At 34.1% G+C, this 15,144-nt stretch overlaps 1 protein-coding gene across 1 annotated transcript; it reads left to right on the forward strand.

Moving 5' to 3' along the window:
• The first annotated feature begins 3,672 nt into the window (after positions 1-3,672).
• On the forward strand, positions 3,673-7,291 carry LOC127115771 (putative clathrin assembly protein At5g57200). Its single transcript, XM_051047231.1, has 14 exons — positions 3,673-3,765; positions 4,059-4,128; positions 4,268-4,365; positions 4,456-4,594; positions 4,660-4,787; positions 4,877-4,969; positions 5,056-5,172; positions 5,251-5,316; positions 5,407-5,487; positions 5,753-5,830; positions 5,942-6,145; positions 6,237-6,315; positions 6,502-6,617; positions 6,711-7,291. Exons 1-14 carry the CDS (start codon positions 3,676-3,678, stop codon positions 7,158-7,160), a joined length of 1,809 nt encoding a protein of 602 aa, XP_050903188.1. The 5' UTR covers positions 3,673-3,675; the 3' UTR covers positions 7,161-7,291.
• Positions 7,292-15,144: the final 7,853 nt, after the last annotated feature.

The following is a 15,144-nucleotide window of genomic DNA, read 5'->3' on the forward strand; positions in this document are numbered from 1 at the left end:
TGAGTCCATACCCAATTATTTCATTAATTAAATGATTTCTAAATGAAATCTATTCAGCCTTTTAACTCTATCTGATCACTTAATTATTTAAGGCACTAAATTGATAATATATATATATATATATATATATATATATATATATATATATATATATATATATATATATATATATATATAATAATTATTGGGATATTAAAATAATATATATAAAAATATTCAAACAATATGTGGTTTGATAATCATGTCGGTTGGTTGTTGGGTGTATGTGGTTTGGTAATGTTGTGGGATTGGTTGTTGGGTGTAGGTGGGTTAAAAAAAATTGTTAGGCTAGTTGTTGGATGTATATGGTTTGGTAATATTGTGGGGTTGGTTATTGGGTGTAGGTGGGTTGACAATTTGGTTGGGTTGGTTGTTAGGTGTAAGTGTGTTGGTAATCATTTTTGGCGTATGATGAGGAAGCTCGTAGGCGTGAGTCAATCAAATACCTCGTCCAGACACAAATTAAGTTGTTGTAACCGACCTATACTAATTCATATATTTTTTAGTGGGTCTAGATTTGTATGGCATGATATTTTCGTTTATGGTATGTTGATGACGTCATTTCCATTGACGACATGTATCCTTAGAGAATTATCTTCAATCGGTAAAATTTCATTGGGCATCGACTCTAAGTTAATGTCATTGTTAGAAACATGTCGGGGAAGCGGGGATTTGTTGAATCATGTCGAACTGTAATTTGACAAAGTCATTATTGTGCATCTTCACGGTAGTGAACTTGATGATCGCTATTTTTGCAGTCCAAATTGCAACATCTTCGGGGTTAATTTCATGGTTCATACCCATATATGGCCTCTAGATAAACGATAGAGGAAAAACATATTATTAGATTAGTAAATTATTAATATTCAGACTAAATTACCAAGATGGTGAATAGTTTAAAAATAATACATCGTCTGGTCCAAGATGATCTAAAAGATTTCGTTTGATCGTTATACAGTGTTTAGGATATTTGTTGTAGTTCATTTCTTAAATTGACCGCCTAAGCCAAAATAGTGAAAATAAATTATTTATAATTATTTATATATATAAAGTAAGTAAATGGAAAAAGGTTATAAACTTACTTTATCGCGTAAGGGAATGTGAATTTGTTCTCATTGACGGGGGCTAGGGAAAAACAACATTGGAATAAAACAAATAAATATTTTTATGTACATTTTTATACTGAATTATATATATGGGACAAAACGGTTGAACCCTAACTATATGTTCCTATTTTATTTAGGTCTCTTAACAAAGGTAAATGCATAATATTTTCAGTATTATTGGTAGTTTTGGAAAATAAAAAATGACCAAATAGTATCATATAACACCTAGTTTTAATTATTTTTTCAGTCTCGGTCGAATCTTCGGTTAATACTATTTTTGTATAATGTTGTTTAGGGTGCCTTAGAAAAATACCTTACCCCTCGCCGATTCTTTAAATAAATTGGCGCCCAAAAGTTCCTTGCATATTGTATTGTCTTTGTTAACTTGTTCATTAACAATCATACATTCGATATGTATACCCAACAACATGCACACGTCCTCTAGTGTGACGGTACATTCACCGGTACAACATCTATTCTTCTTCATACTTTGCAAACTTTGTATCACTTTCTTGGTTCTTCTGTTTTTCAGGACAATCACTAGAATAGTGACCATACTTCTGACAATTGAAACACTGGATACGACTTTTATCAGGTTTTTGACCACCGCATCTTCCTCTACCTACACCACCACCTCTTTTGTTGATTTGGTATGAGGGTCTCCTCTGATTCGAGCAGTCTTCTTCTTGCTGATTTTGACCAGAAAAATTATTGTGGCCTCATCTACCTTTGTTGTCGACCCACTTCCCTTTGCCTTTCTTTTCTCTTGCTGATTGTGCCTGCAAAACCACATCACTCTTCGACTTGCCTGCAACTCTTTCAGTCATTCTTTATTCATGAGATTCAAGCATCCCTTGAAGCTTTTCATTTGTCAATGTTGACAAATCTTTCGATTCTTCTATGTCTACTACCACGTGGTCAAACTTTGGAGCCAATGACCTCAAGATCTTTGAAACAACCGATCTTGATTTCAATGTCTCTCCACATACCTTGATTTGATTCATCAATTTTGTAACCCTAGTAAAAAAACCAGTTATGCTTTCATTGTCTTCCATCTGAAGCAATTCAAATGTTCTTTTGTGAGTTTGTAACCTCACTTCTTTCACCTTTTTTGCGTCTCCAAACGATTTTTCTAGAATTTCCCATGCTTCTTTCGCTGATTCAACATCACTAACATTTTCAAAATTGTTTACAGCAATGCATTGATGGATCATAAAGAGAGATTTATAATCTTTCTTCTTTAATTCTTTGTGTGCATCTTTTTCTTCATTCGGCGTGTTTGCTGCAAGCGACGTCACCCTCTCCTTCACAAGATCCCAAAGATCTTGATAACAAAAGACAACTTTTATCTTCTTGCACCAATTCTTGTAATTTTGATTCTTCAGAATTTGGAGACTCGCCGAAAAATGTTCGTTCGGATGATTCATCATGTTATGCTTCCAAGAATCGCTCAGTCAATGCTCTAGATACCAGATGTTGGAAATTCACCAAAACCTATGGAGAATTCCGCTGCAATCTTGATGAACAAGATTCAATCATACCGATCGAATTTCCTCTTATTCTTCACTCTTCACTTGAGCGAATCAACCACACTAGGTTACAAGATTATATCGCTGCACAATTGTTAATGTAACTAAGATTTGTTCAACTATGTAATTGCACTTATGTTGTGTTGTATTACAATTAATAAAAGTTACTCCCTATTTATTTATTTTGGACTTGCTTGCTCCTCAAACAAAGTCCAAATACCTAATTATGCTAACACTGCAAAATTGAGCCTAAGTAAAAATTCATGTCGAGGCTAACTCCTCAACACTTCGATTATTAAGTGTTTCAACAACAACATGTTTCAACACCATAAATTACATTCTTAACATGTATCTTATAAAAAGAGGTACATAATTATCACATTCATGATGTGCTATTGTTTTTATGGCTCTCACTCTTCAATAACTAAATGCAACAAATTATAAAAATCATAATCAAGGAGTGTAAATTCGAATTCTTAAGATCTCATTTATTCACTTTTTAAAGAGTGATATTCTAACTTTTAGATTATTTGATTAAAAAAATTAACATTTTCCATGTTTAATATACCATGTCTCTAAAAAAAACATCACACTAATATTTGAATATTATTCAGGAACACAACTTGATAACACTAATTTTAAACATCACACTAATATTTAAATACCATTATTTGAATTTCAATAGTTATTGTCTGAGACAACAATCCACATTACAAGCATTAGATATTCAAATTAGTCTTTTATCAAGGTAAAATCTAACCATGGGCATTTTGGTAAACTTCAATAGCAACAAAATAGATTCCGGTTTTTACTATTCTTAAAAATCAACCACTTGATTCTACAGAAACTTTCTTAGGATGTAACCTGATTCTCTCGTCAAAATTCATAAATTAGTTAAGAAAATAAAATGTAAAAGTACCAAAACACCCTTTCCATAGATAGAACAAAAATCAAAGCACAATTGTTTCTTCTTTCTCTCTTTCCTTCATCAAAATCTTTTCATGGGAACATTTACAAGCTTCAGAAAAGCCTATGGAGCTCTCAAAGACTCCACCAAAGTTGGCCTAGCCAAAGTTAATAGCGATTACAAGGTGATTTCGTTTTCAAATACATCAAATTTTAAATAAACATCTACAATCACAATCTACATTGCAACATCGTAGATTTATATGTGTCTTCGATCGCATTTGAGGTTGTTTCGTCCTATCTTCTTTCATTGTGACATCTATTTAAAACATTGTGACATCTATTTAAAACAATGCATATATTTGTACATATGAACATGAGTCTCTATCTAAATTTTAAAGTTTTTTCAAATTTTTGTTTTATATTTCCATCAAAGTTTCTTCAATGGTTTAATATTTTCTTCATTTTGTTTTTGAAGGACTTGGATATTGCTATTGTAAAAGCTACAAATCATGTTGAATATCCTCCAAAAGAACGTCACGTTAGAAGTGAGTTAATAGATACTATATTGTTATTTCTGTATAATCTTTATTATATATATATATATATAACTTTAATTCAATTTTGATTTAAAAAAATATATGTTAACATGTGTAATCTACCTTGTGAATATGTTCATTGTTGCAGAAATATTTTATGCGACATCAGCGCACCAACCGCGCGCGGATGTGGCATACTGCATTCATAAACTTTCCAAGAGACTTTCAAAGACGCGAAATTGGATAGTAATTTCCTTTTCATGCTAGTGTATTTTACGAAGAAATTGATTACTCTTCACCCTATAACATTCATTTGTAACTGTCACAAATGAATAGGTAGCTGTAAAGACATTGATAGTGATTCATAGGACTTTGAGAGAGGGTGATCCTACATTCAGAGAAGAGCTTTTGAACTACTCGCGCAGGGGACATATTCTCCAAATATCGAATTTTAAAGATGATTCAAGCCCTTTAGGTAAATTAAGTTTGATCATTTTCTTAACTGTTTCATTTTTTAACCGATTAAATTTCTCTTTGCAGCTTGGGATTGTTCTGCTTGGGTTCGAACCTACGCACTGTATTTAGAAGAAAGACTCGAATGTTTTAGAATCCTTAAATATGATATCGAATCAGAGCGTTTAATAAAATCATCACCGGCTTCAACTAAAGTTTGTACTTTACCTTATTATAGTCACATCTAAATTTTCCAAAGTTTTATTATTGTTATGAATGCTACTAACTTTTTTTCTTGTGACAGGCACATAGCAGAACTCGGTCGTTGGCTAATGACGATCTGTTGGAACAGCTACCAGCATTGCAACAACTTTTATTTCGTCTTATCGGTTGTCAGGTATGAGTTAGTGGAAACAACTCGAGTTTGGTATGTGCGTTTTCTTGAGTTTAAGATAACTTTTGATTTTCTTTAACATTTTGCAGCCTGAAGGATGTGCTTATAACAATTATCTAGTACAGTATGCATTGGCATTGGTATTGAAAGAGAGCTTCAAAATATATTGTGCACTCAATGATGGAATCATCAATCTTGTGGACATGGTAGTGTTTATTTCGCGTTAGCTCTTCGATTTGATTAGTTTTTGGTTGAATATTAAATTGTACTAATGAAAATTGCAGTTCTTTGAAACTACAAGACATGATGCAGTGAAGGCTTTAAATGTTTATAAAAGAGCTGGCCAACAGGTTTGTAATGGTTTCTTTTCTTTTAAATGAGATTTTTCTAAAGAGTAACATTCGTTTGAATTTGTGATTTTTCTATCTTATGTTATGTAGGCCGAAAGTCTCGCCGATTTTTATGAATATTGTAAAGGCTTGGACCTTGCTAGGAATTTTCAGTTTCCAACGCTAAGACAGGTTCTTTTTGTATTTTACGGTCTCTGATTTTTTGTAAAACAGTAAGTACTAGACATAACAAAACATGACAACTCGATTCTCTATGGTGTTTGGCGAACAACTTTGTTTGAGGTTTTGTCGAATTTTATGATTGTTTTACAAATCAAACTTCGAACAAATATTTTTGTCATGTCCAGTATTACGAGTGAAACGGACCTTTAGTGTATACGTCATATGATACCTTGAGCGAGAAGAAACTCATGAAGATCTTTGATTCAATTAACAGCCACCTCCATCTTTCCTTGCTACAATGGAAGAATATATTAGAGAAGCTCCGCATTTAGCCTCTGAGAACAAGAGATTGGTAAGAGAAAAGTTGTGATAAATTTTCTTGTACTTTTTCATCCATACACATAAAGTATTATTAGTATTATCTGTTCTTCAAAATAAACATCATTTGACAAAGGAGTATCAGGAAAATGATGAATCACAAGAAGAATCAGAGCCAAAAGAAGCCGAAGAGCCTCAAGAAGAAGAGACGCGAGAAGAAGAGAAGCAAGAAGAGGAAGTCACTAGTGAGGAGGAGGAAGAAGTGGTACTCGAGGAAGAAACACAACCTGAGGAAGAGAAGGTTGAGTCTCCTCCACTGATATCAACCGATGGTACCGATGATTTACTGGTATGTTTCAGTTATCGTTCTATCTGACTAAAAGTGTGTGCGCGATTACGATTTTAACTTGACAGAATATATGTTTGTCTACCTTATGTAGGGTCTAAATGAAATAAATCCTAAAGCTCTAGAAATGGAGGATAGAAATGCATTGGCCCTTGCAATTGTACCACCTGGTGGTAAGTCCTAGAGTAACTCACAATTGATATACATGATCTAATTCTTGAGATGACAAACAGGCATGTCCGTTCCGTAAAAAATGGGGCTGAGGGTGCGGGCCTAACACCTTGAAAACAGGCATGTCTGGCGGACCGAGCCCGTTTTGTCACCCCTGTCTAATTCTAAGGTTTTGAAATTTTATGTAGGAAATCACAATTCAAACAATTTTGCTTTGAGTAACATGAGTGGAACTTCTGGTTGGGAACTTGCCTTGGTTACAGCACCAAGTAACCATCACAGTCAACCGCCAGATCGCAGAATGGTTCGTCTCGATTACTTATCATGATCCTTTAATTCTCATCTTTTTGCTTTGAGTAGCATTTATGATTCACTAACACTTTATTTTCGGATTCAGGCCGGTGGTTTTGACACGCTATTACTAGATAGTTTATACGAAGACCAACATGCAAGAAGACAACTTCAACTTCAAAATGCAGGTTATGGACATGAAGAAATGACTGTACAAAATCCATTTGATCATTATAACCAACTCGATCCGTTTGCAACGTCGAAGAACATAGCACCTCCAACCAATGTTCAAATGGCAATGATGGCTCAACAACAGCAGCAGCACCAGCAACAAATGATGTTCCAACAACAACAAATGATGTATCCACAGCAACAACAACATCAACATCACAACATGGAAATGGTGCTTCACCAGCAACAACCTCAAGGTCAATACCCTCAACACCCTCAACAGTTGCAGATTATGGGGAATCATAATCCATTTGGAGATCCTTTACCCGTCCCTAATTATCCTCATAACTCAATGCATCAGCAAGGAAATTACAATTTAATGTAGAGTTCATCTTTTTTGTTTCTTTTTAGAGTTCTTTAATTCTTCACTGTTGAACTAGTGAATATGATAAACATTGTAAAGAGTGGCTTGTGGATCTAAACTCCTTACTGAATCAAACATTTGATTCAGTCACACATTTTCTTAGTAACATTTTAACAGATTAAAATTCAAAGTCAACATAAAAGGACAAGTCTGAATGTGATGTAATACATTGATGTTGGCAATAACTTCTACCTTCAATCATCAATTTTCAAACAACCATAAAAGGACAAGTCAAGTATCTTCAAATCAACGATCATCCTGCCAACCATCAAAAGGAAAAAAAATAGATATCAAAAACCAAATATTAAGAGCTTGATATATTATCTATTAACCGCAATAAAGTCATGGTGACGTTATATCGGTCATCATTGATCTAAAACACAAACATGAATGACAAACTATGAACTTATTAAACATGATTTCATTGGTTCTCAATTACCAATACTTAATTCTAAGAAGTACATAAACATTAAAAACATGATGTCATTTTCAATCCAACGCTGGTGTATGATACTTGTACGACACACGTGTTGGAAAAGTCAAACAAGTATCGGAAAATTCATACAGATGTTCTGCAGAAAAATAATACAGTAACTTTTTTTTATTTGACACCCTTTAAATCGGTGACGACACTCACACAACACGTGTCTAACAATTCATACAAGTGTTTTATAATTTTTTTTTATTTCAACCTATGAAATACGGACACCTCTAGGAGTAGGCGTGTTGTGGTGTCCAACACTTGCATGACACCCGTACGACTCGTGTCAGAAAAGTCAAACATGTGTCGGAGAAGACAGATAGATTTTCTCAAAAAATTGATACTCCCTCCGTCTCATAAAAAGTGTCTCATTTGCATTTTTTTTCAATCTCAAAATAATTGTCCTTTTACAATATCAATACAACATTTATTATTATTTTTTCACTATCATATACCCCTATTTATTAACTTTCACTTTATTCAATCACTCTTTTAACTATAATTAATAGGGATATTCTAGTAAATGATATTAGTTTTATCATCAAAATCAACACTAATCATTTTCTTAAGAACCGTGAATTATTTAAATTGGACATTTTTTATGAGACGAAGGGAGTATTTTTTTTTGTTAAACATATTTTGAATCGGTGTCCGATATTCATATGACATTCATATAACACGTGGTTCGATAATTCAAACAAATTTTCTTTTAAAAAATTGTGTTTTTCTTCTCCTCATGACATTTATATATTTTCTAGACAAATATCATGCACGAATAAAAGAACTAAACATGTATTGAAGTTATGATATAATGAAGAATTAAATATATAATTTTGGTTAGAATATTTTTAACTCTTTCTTTTGATATTAGAGGATTAAATGAAACTCAAATATTGTGACATATGTCGGTATGCTAGATTTTTATCATATCGGTGTCGAAGTGTCCATGTCTGAGTTGTGTCGCGGTGTCCTTGTCGGAGTATGTGTTTCATAGATTCCAACTCATCTTATATATTTTTTGAACACATCTCTCACAAATCAAAAAGGGTTAAATATATACTAAAGCAATGTTATCAATGACGAATTAAAGACGTTAATTTTGATTAATATATTTTAAATTTTTTAAATAATAGATGAATAAAATAAAAATCAAATACTATCAATATATAATGGTGTCAGAGTCCTATATTTTTACATTATCAGTGTCAGAGTGTCCGTGTCAGTGTGTCTAGTGTCCCTATCAAAGTCCGTGCATCATAGATTCCGACGCACACTGTAAAGCACGTGGAGCAAAGACTAAATTGAATCATTTTCGACATGAACGGTCTCAACGAATATTAAGGTCTAAATCGAACTCTAAAAAGTTGTCCTTTATAAAATTAATTTTTTATATAAATAATATAAATATATTTTATTTTTCAATTTTTTTGAGATGTAAAATCGTTTATTAAAATATCATAATTGGTTTCTCGTAAAATTTCTTTTTTAATGGGTAGTAAAACCAACCCATTTAATCTTTGTTAAAATATTGCTAACCTTAGATAGGATTTTTATTAATTTTAATTTTAAAAAAAAATGTAACTAAACCTTTCAATTGTTCGCGAGATGTTTTTTTTTTATTTGTTTTAGTAGACTTAGTTAGAATTCCTTTTTGTGATGCAATTAAAAACCTCATTTGAATAATTTGATTCATATTTTTTAGTTGATAAAATCAAAATTATTCACATATAAAAGTTATTATAAATAAAGATTAAAGAAAACAAATTAGAACAATAAAACTTGTACAAAATTAAGTATCACATTGTTACTTGGCTTGTTTCACGTTCCATCAAAAAAAAATTATTGATCGATTCAAAATCTAATAAATTAAAAATATGATAAATATTTTAAACTTAATAAATTAAATAATTCAAGATGAACAAAACATGTATGAATAAAATATAATTTACATTGTCAATCAATAACGATCATGCATCCCGTCAAATCAGACTGAAAATTTTAAAATATTGGTATGATATAGCGAAATGATATATTCTTATTGGATGACAGTATAAAATTATTTTACATCATGAGTGCATTACCATTGAATCCAACAACTTAATAGAATAAAGAGTTAAAAGAGACTTAATAATAAAATTATGAAATTGAGAATAATAATAAAAAATGAAGAGAAAGAGAAATGCAATGTATCTACTAACGTTAAAAAAAAGTTTGACGATTGATAAACTTTTATTTTACACAAAAATGATTTTTTTTTAAATTTAGAAACCGTAATGTATGGCAATTGATTAGTGTCATATTTATACCATTTTATAAGCAAATGCTGTTATAAATATATTAGTTCAAAAATAAAATATTAAAGCGTTGGCTTTACTGATCTAAGGTTGAGACAGCACTGTTTCTCGATGTAAGTTTGTTTGGCCGTAACTGTCCAAACGTCTCGATATTTTTCTCAACGGGGAACTTTTGTAACCATAAATAGTTCTCTCTCCATTTATTATCTCAATTTAAAATTACAATTTAATATTAAGAATAACAAATATTATAAAATAGGATGCATGGCTTAATTAACAGGACTCTCTTTGTTAATTATATTTCTCAAAATATATTCATGCAAATGTTATAGTAAAATGTAGTATAACTAAACATACATCTTAGGTGTTAATTCAGTGATAATTGTTTTTATTTTATAATTTAAAGTTTAAAATTTAATTTCTTTTAAATACGATGGTTGTATTCGATAAAAGTATAATATGGATAATCCCTTGTTGTACAGGGTTATTTGAATATTTAGGAAGATTTGGATTAAACGTTAGGCTAAGTCATACAGAGTGGTGAAAAATTATGTGTGTTCTTTTTGGAATAAATTGTAGGTCCCTTCCTCATTCTAAGAATGAGGTATTTATATAGGCTCATTGGACCTAGGCTAGAGAGTCATATAGTGCTTTTCCCTAACTTCATGACCAAGGAACTTGATCTACAGAGGACCTGGTTTCCTAAAATCGTGGAGAAAGCAATTTTCCTCCATTTGACTGATCCTAAGTCAATGGGTATATGGGACTTGTCACTGCCCATGTTTACTGCGTAAGTGAAGTCAATTCAAATAGCCCAAACCCAATTGGGCGACTAGGTTCCCATGTCAGACGGTTATCGCCTGACGTTAAGGATAAACCTTTGGGTGAACAAAGGTTCATACTCGTCCAACTCAGTGTATTTGGCTTTTCCTTCTTCTTAGATTATTCCTTAGGGCCCAATTAAGTTATATGTATACATAGTCCCTTAAGCATGGGGGTTTGGAAAAGACAAATTGATTTAGTTGCTTTGAGATTTCAAGCATCAACGACAAGAGCGACTTGGATTTTGATGCTTGGGTGGTCATTTTGGGTCGAGACTTTAAGATGAGTCCCCCAAGAGAGACTTTGAGTTGAGTCCCTCATGTGAGATTTTAAGTGGAGTCTCTCAGGCGAGACTTTGAGTTGAGTACCTCAGGAGAAACTTTAAGTTGAATCCCTCAAGTGAGACTATAAGTTGAATCCCTCAGGAGAGACTTTGAGTTGAGACCATCAGGTAGTACTTTAAGTTAAGTTTCTTAGGTGGGACTTTAAGTTGAGTCCCTCAGAAGAGATTTTAAGTTGATTCTCTCAGGCGAAACTTTGAGTTGAGCCATTCAGATGAGACTTTAAGCGGAGTCTCTTAGGCAAGATGTAACACCCTTCTAAAATACCCCAAATATTTAATTAAAATAGCAATGTATCAATCAGAGTAATTATGCCCTGAAGGGTGTCACACAATCATTTCACACCAATCATCAAAATATCCTGTCATGCTCATTTATTTAATTAAAATAAGACACTTTTGCATAATTCACAGCGGATACGAAATAACAACATTCAAATCATGTACTACATTACATGTAAAGTTGTTCTACAACCAAAGGAAAACATAGTAAAACATCCCATCCCGATGTTACATCTACCAGAGCATGACCCACTAAGGACTACACTAGACTCCCAGGACTAGCTTCTATTCAATCACTGCTCGTTACCTGAAAACATAGTTGTAAGGGTGAGTCCTTCAATCGATATAATAAGCATTATAAAATATCATGTAATGCTAAGTAATATAACACATATCATTACCCTAATCAGATTACACATATTCAGCAACGGCAATATCAACTCATAATCATCACCATCATCATACTCAAACTCAAAACAACCATAAAACACACGTATAATATTGGAATACATCCATTCATATTATACGCCATACATACATACGTTATGCAATGAGACTCCATGCATGCGGTACCGACTATTCGTGAACATATAGTTCAACCTCACCGACCAAATCCAGGTACGGCTACCAAGCTCACTAGTCCCATTCATTTGAGACTTAGTGACTCACATCACTAATTCCTCACCATGGGAATTAGCTACCACCCCAAGGGCTATGCTATGCACGCTAAATCACCTAGCATGCAAACATCAACAACAATTCACAATAATTCATCACTAATTCCTCACCATGGGAATTAGCTACCACCATAAAGGCCACAACATGCATGCTAATCACCTAGCAATGCTACATCATCAACAACAATTCAAGAATAGATATATGCTCACACTCTAAGCCATAAAACAGTCTATTCACCAATGCACACATAACTGATACATTCACAGCATCACGCATACTATCACACATCAGCAGTATTTTATCACATAAGCATATCATATCATGCCAAATAACAACCACAGTATTAGCACACTCTACTAATACCTATACTACTCAAAACAACGGGAAATGATCCCTAATATATCATACATCATCTGCATTACGTTACTCAGCTGAACAGTTAAAAACTGCACAACAACAGCTCAGGAAAATCACAATCCTGCCCATACGCGTATTGCCTAACCCCATACGCGTATGGCCCATCTCCTGACAAAATCCCATACGCGTAACACCATCTCATACGCGTATGCTACGCGTACCACTTCCCCATACGCGTACCAACAGAGACCAATCTACGTTCAAAACATCATCTTCCTCATCCATACGCGTATTGCCTAGTGCCATACGCGTACCAGACCATCTCATACGCGTATTGCCTAGTGCCATACGCGTATGACCAGAAACCAAATTTCCAGATCTGCTATGGCTTTCTCTGCTACGAGATCTATCCAATTCAACCTTCTACAGTCCAATTTTACACAATAATCGTTCATATCATCTAACACGAATTATAACCTATTCGATCTCACAACTCCTAACACTATTGCATCTAATTCCTACGAATTTCCTCTCAGTTGTAACCCAATTTCGTTCATCCAAAGAGTTCACAATTTCATCATAATCATCCAATTCAGAAGTAAATCAATGGTTTATCACTACCCAGTACATATTATCCCATAATACCCATTAAACGATGATAAACCCCCCTTACCTGAGTTAATCCGGCAAATCTCTGAGCTTCAAGCTTTCCTTCCTCTCTTCAACCCTTGTTCTCTGGCTCTTTTTGCCCCTTTTTCCACTTTTCAGTCTCCTTTCCTTTTCACGTGAAAATAACTCTTTTACCAAATGGGACCTTTTCTAAATTCCAACTTTTATTCCAATAATAATAATAATAAAATAATCCAATAATATTAATTCCAATTATTTAATTAAATTAATAAATATATTATTAACTTAAATCAAATAATTATCTTATTTTATCGGGGTGTTACAACTCTCCCCCACTAAAAGAGTTTTCGTCCTCGAAAACATACCTCAAGTGAATAACTCAGGATAAGACTCCTTCATCTGACTCTCAAGTTCCCAAGTCACATTGCCACCTGCTGGTCCGCCCCAAGCTACCTTTACCAAAGCAATCTCTTTACCCCGCAACTGCTTCAACTCTCGATCCTCGATCCTCATAGGTGATGTTTCAACAGTCAGGTTATCTCTCACCTGTACATCATCTACTTGGACTACATGCGACGGATCATGAATGTACCTCCTCAACTGAGACACATGAAAAACCTCATGCAATTTTGCAAGTGACGGCGGTAAAGCGATACGATAGGCTACCTCTCCTATCCTCTCCAAAATCTGATAAGGACCAATAAATCGAGGTGTCAACTTCCTCGACTTCAAAGCTCAACCAACCCCAGTTATCGGAGTAACACGAAGAAACACATGATCTCCCTCTTGGAACTCAAGTGACTTCCTCCTCTTGTCGTGATAACTCTTCTAACGACTCTGAGCCATCCTCATCTTCTCTTGAATCATCTTAATCTTTTTCGTGGTTTGTTGAACAATCTCCGGTCCAACCACAGCACCCTCACCGGATTCATACCAACATAAAGGCGTCCGACATCTCCTACCATACAAAGCTTCAAACGGTGCCATACCAATGCTCGAATGAAAACTATTGTTGTAGGTAAACTCAATCAAAGGTAAATAACAATCCCAAGCACCTCCTTTTTCCAAAACACAAGCTCTCAAAAGATCCTCTAGTGACTGAATCGTCCTCTCAGTCTGACCATCAGTCTGCGGATGATATGCAGAACTCAATCTCAGCTTAGTTCCCAGAGCCCTCTGCAAACCTTCCCAGAACTTCGATGTAAATCTAGGATCTCTGTCCGAAACAATACTCGACGGAATACCATGCAAACTTACAATCTTCTCAATATACAACTCGGCTAATCTCTCTAACGGATAATCCATTCTGATCGGAATGAAATGAGCCGATTTCGTCAATCTATCAAAAATCACCCAAATGGCTTCAAAATTCTTATTTGTCCTCGGTAACCCAGAAACAAAATCCATACTGATACTATCCCACTTCCACTCTGGAATAACCAACGGTTGCATTAGCCCAGACGGCTTCTGATGCTCAATCTTCGACTTCTGACAAGTCAAACAAGAATAAACAAAACTCGCAATTTCTCTTTTCATTCCCGGCCACCAAAATAACTCTTTCAAATCATGATACATCTTCGTAGCTCCAGGGTGAATACTTAAGCCACTACGATGTCCTTCCTCCAGGATACTCTTCTTAAGTTCGGTAACATCCGGAATACACACCCGATTACCAAATTTCAAAACACCATTCTCATCCACTCTGAATTCACCACCTTGACCTTGATTCACTAGAGTCAACTTATCAACCAAAAGCACATCGGATTTCTGACCCTCTCTGATCTCATCCAGAATACCACTCGTTAACTTCAACATTCCCAATTTAACACTATTGTGAGTACTCTCACACACCAAACTCAAGTCTCTAAACTGCTCAATTAAATCCAACTCCTTAATCATTAACATAGACATATGCAATGATTTCCGACTCAATGCATCAGCCACTACGTTTGCTTTACCCGGATGGTAATTCAAACCAAAGTCATAATCCTTCAGAAACTCTAACCATCTCCTCTGTCTCATATTCAGCTCTTTCTGATCAAACAAATACTTTAAACTCTT

This window comes from Lathyrus oleraceus, chromosome 1, assembly GCF_024323335.1.
Source record: "Lathyrus oleraceus cultivar Zhongwan6 chromosome 1, CAAS_Psat_ZW6_1.0, whole genome shotgun sequence".
Lineage (NCBI taxonomy): Eukaryota > Viridiplantae > Streptophyta > Magnoliopsida > Fabales > Fabaceae > Lathyrus > Lathyrus oleraceus.

What these genes read in the sequence shown, in the direction of transcription:
- LOC127115771 (XM_051047231.1), top strand. Translation starts at nt 3,676, where the DNA reads ATGGGAACATTTACAAGCTTCAGAAAAGCCTATGGAGCTCTCAAAGAC. An exon ending in CATCACCGGCTTCAACTAAA is followed by an intron (nt 4,788 to 4,876) that starts GTTTGTACTTTA and finishes TTCTTGTGACAG; the next exon opens with GCACATAGCAGAACTCGGTC. An exon ending in CCTCTGAGAACAAGAGATTG is followed by an intron (nt 5,831 to 5,941) that starts GTAAGAGAAAAG and finishes AAGGAGTATCAG; the next exon opens with GAAAATGATGAATCACAAGA.